Source organism: Otolemur garnettii, unplaced genomic scaffold, assembly GCF_000181295.1.
Source record: "Otolemur garnettii isolate 467f Iridium unplaced genomic scaffold, OtoGar3 scaffold00079, whole genome shotgun sequence".
Classification (NCBI taxonomy): Eukaryota; Metazoa; Chordata; class Mammalia; order Primates; family Galagidae; genus Otolemur; species Otolemur garnettii.
The window spans coordinates 7238574-7241570 of record NW_003852474.1 but is presented as its reverse complement, the minus strand read 5'-3'; the positions used below and the strand labels follow the sequence as shown (position 1 = coordinate 7241570).

Sequence of the window (2997 nt, the reverse complement as noted above, 5' to 3'; positions counted from 1 at the left end):
GGTCTAACAAACATTTGCTCCTATCCTTGGCTTTATTCTCAAGTCCAACTTTATGCTCAATCTAATCTGAAAACATTTTGTTTAAAAGATTCAAAGATGGATGGATAGATGGGGAAGGAAGGAAGGAAATAATTTCATTTCAAGAGTTTAGAGAGGGTGCCCCCCAAATGGCATACACATTTAAAGAAAGGGAAAAATCTATATTAAATTTGTAATATTCAAGTCACATTTGACTTCTGCGATTATAAGAGGTGCTCACTCAATGTGACTCGTATTCATCTTTTGTTATCGGTATACATTGGGTATTACAATTTTAATACAGTTTCTTCCTTTCTTAAAATGGTATAGCTTTTTCAGCACCCTTTGTATTTTTCAGTGTACAGGGCATACTATTCAATTAAATAGCTACTAAATATAGTTCTAAATTAGTGTTTCTTATCTAAATCGAGTTGTCTCTAGTCTTTTAAGTTGGGTTGGGTTGCGCGGATTGCTAAATTTATACCACTGTCATTTACAGGAAATATACCTTGTCTGTATATACCAAATCACAATTATCTTACATTATTTTTAAGAAAATCCCAGAAACTTAAATCTGTTATCTCCAAAGCCAACACATACCAATACCTTAGTTGAGAGAGGTTCATTCTGGCAAACCACACTGGCATCCTGTAGCGCCTGCTCGTAGTTCCTCATGGTTAAATATAACTCTGCTCGCAGCAGCAACAGGGAATTATCCCCAGGTGCTGAAAGACAGGAGGATGCAAATCAGTTAGAAGGACTGCATTTAAAAGCAAATTGTCTTTACGTCCTTAAAACATTAAACTAGAAAATAAATATGAATACCAAATATGGAATTACTCTTCCTGCCAATCATATTGAGAATTCAGCAGTTTGGTAAGTGTATTTTATACAGAGTTTCTCTCAGGAAAAAGAACGAAGACTAACAAGACTTCATAATGAACACGAAAACAGGCTGCAGTGAGTATTCCGCTGCTGAGCTCTAAGATAACCTTTAATGATAAACTGAGCAACTGCTGAATCATCTTAGGGCTATAACCAGATATTTTTAAGAGATTTAATATAACTCTCATGAAAGTACACGAGGAAATCCATGCTTAAGGCACTAAGAGAAAAATAAAACATTAGTTCTTTTTTTACACAGCGGCATGCATGCTGATTTAGCCCTAAACTGTACCTACCGTATATTCTTTTAAGGGGAAAAATGAGGGAAAAACAAACAAAAACCCCCTTCCTTTCCTCTCATTCCCTGAACAGAAGAATTCTGATAATTGCTCACATGCTATTACAGACATAAGCCCAGCTAGGGGCTCTATGAACTGACCCACAGCGTATGAAGTATTGACTAGGCAGGGTCCCTGGGAAAGTCGCGATGCCACCCAGACCTCATGAAAAGCAGAACCATCGCAGTAGCTGTTTCTCAGACTGCTGGACCTAGCTCACTACCGATGCCCACCTAGCAGCCTCTAGACAGACGAGACGTGTTCTCTCTAATACACATTTTCAGTGTGCTCCAAATCCTTGACTTGATTCTTTAAACTACCCACTTGGTCCTTTCCAAGTGGCAGTTCACTGGACGTGAACTGGGTGGACGTGCATCCATGGAAGTAAATCTCAATGAAAATCAAGCTGAAGGAAGCAGAGAGAAGGGGACGAGTGTTCACGCTTACTGGGTACAGTGCACACTATCTGGGTGAAGGGCACTGAGCTGTGTATAACTCTGACTTAACCTGTATGAAAACAAAATATGTAAACAAAAGATGTGTACCCCGTAGTATTCTGAAATGAAAAAAAAAAAAAAAAAAAAAAACCTCATGCAAAAAGACATTATATCAAGACACAGAGAATAATAAGTACTTACAAATGTGTCATCACTACGTGTGTATAATATAGAGAGGGTGGGACAAGAAGAAAAGTACAAAAGGGGGAAGGAATAGCAAGAGTCAAGCAATAAATCTGGATTATTAAACCCTGATCACATTGTTGGATGCAGACAAGGACAGGGGTCAGCAGCTTTTATTTTCTATAAAAGAAGAGACAATAGGGTGGCGCCTGTGGCTCAGGGAGTAGGGTGCTGGTGCCATATACTGAGGGTGGTGGGTTCAAACCCAATCCCGGCCCAACTGCAACAAAAAATAGCGGGGCGTTGTGGTGGGCGCCTGTAGTCCCAGCTACTTGGGAGGCCGAGGCAAGAGAATCGCCTAAGCCTAGGAGTTGGAGGTTGCTATGAGCTGTGACACCACAGTACTCTACCGAGGGTGACAAAGTGAGACTCTGTCTCAAAAGAAAAAATAGAAGAGACAGTAAATATTTTAGGCTTTTCAGGCCAAGACACAAACTGGAAGATATTATGCAGGTACTTGTATAGCAAGAGAAAAAACATATTTCACAGATTTTTTTTATTGGTGAAATTTAAAATGTGGTAATATTAATTTTGTACTTTGTTGTAATAGAGATCTGCTAATGGAAAGAATGAAATCCTTTGGGGGAAGATAACCCTTTCCTTAATTAAGGTTCTAAGTCAGTGTTCCCTGTCATCAAAATCAATTGAAAATGTCCATCTATTAATCATGATCTACAATGAGATTGTACGTGTGTCATCTTTGATGCACACATAAACTGAAGTATTGATACCAGTCCTTGAGCATACGATTTTAAATTGTGCAGCCTCATTTCTGAGAAGGCATTACAGAATTCTATTAGATTCTTCTCATATTGCCTTTGTAGTATGTCATTATATACTTAAGGTAATTTCAGATTGATCATTTCCAACTAAAAGATAAGGTAAAAGTTCCTCAACTGCACACTGAAATGCATTTTGAAATATGCAATTCTCCTTTGGAGATGATGGGAAACCCCCTCCCCCGCAAAATGCTACAGTTTGAGCTGGGGAAATACGCCTGCTGAAAACGTGTGTGAGAATAGAGCTCTCAGAGCCTATTCCCACCTTGCTAAAGTTTCTTCTCAGTTCAGTCTGTC

The 2997-nt window shown here is 38.9% G+C and overlaps 1 protein-coding gene across 1 annotated transcript in view; it reads right to left on the bottom strand.

The window, feature by feature from the left end:
* Window positions 1-2997, bottom strand: part of LONRF2 (LON peptidase N-terminal domain and ring finger 2) — a 45758-nt gene that overhangs the window by 22885 nt on the left and 19876 nt on the right. The window contains exon 2 of the mRNA XM_003794335.1: window positions 625-743. Coding sequence (XP_003794383.1) covers window positions 625-743 — 119 coding nt within the window. The remainder of the gene's footprint in view (window positions 1-624; window positions 744-2997) is intronic.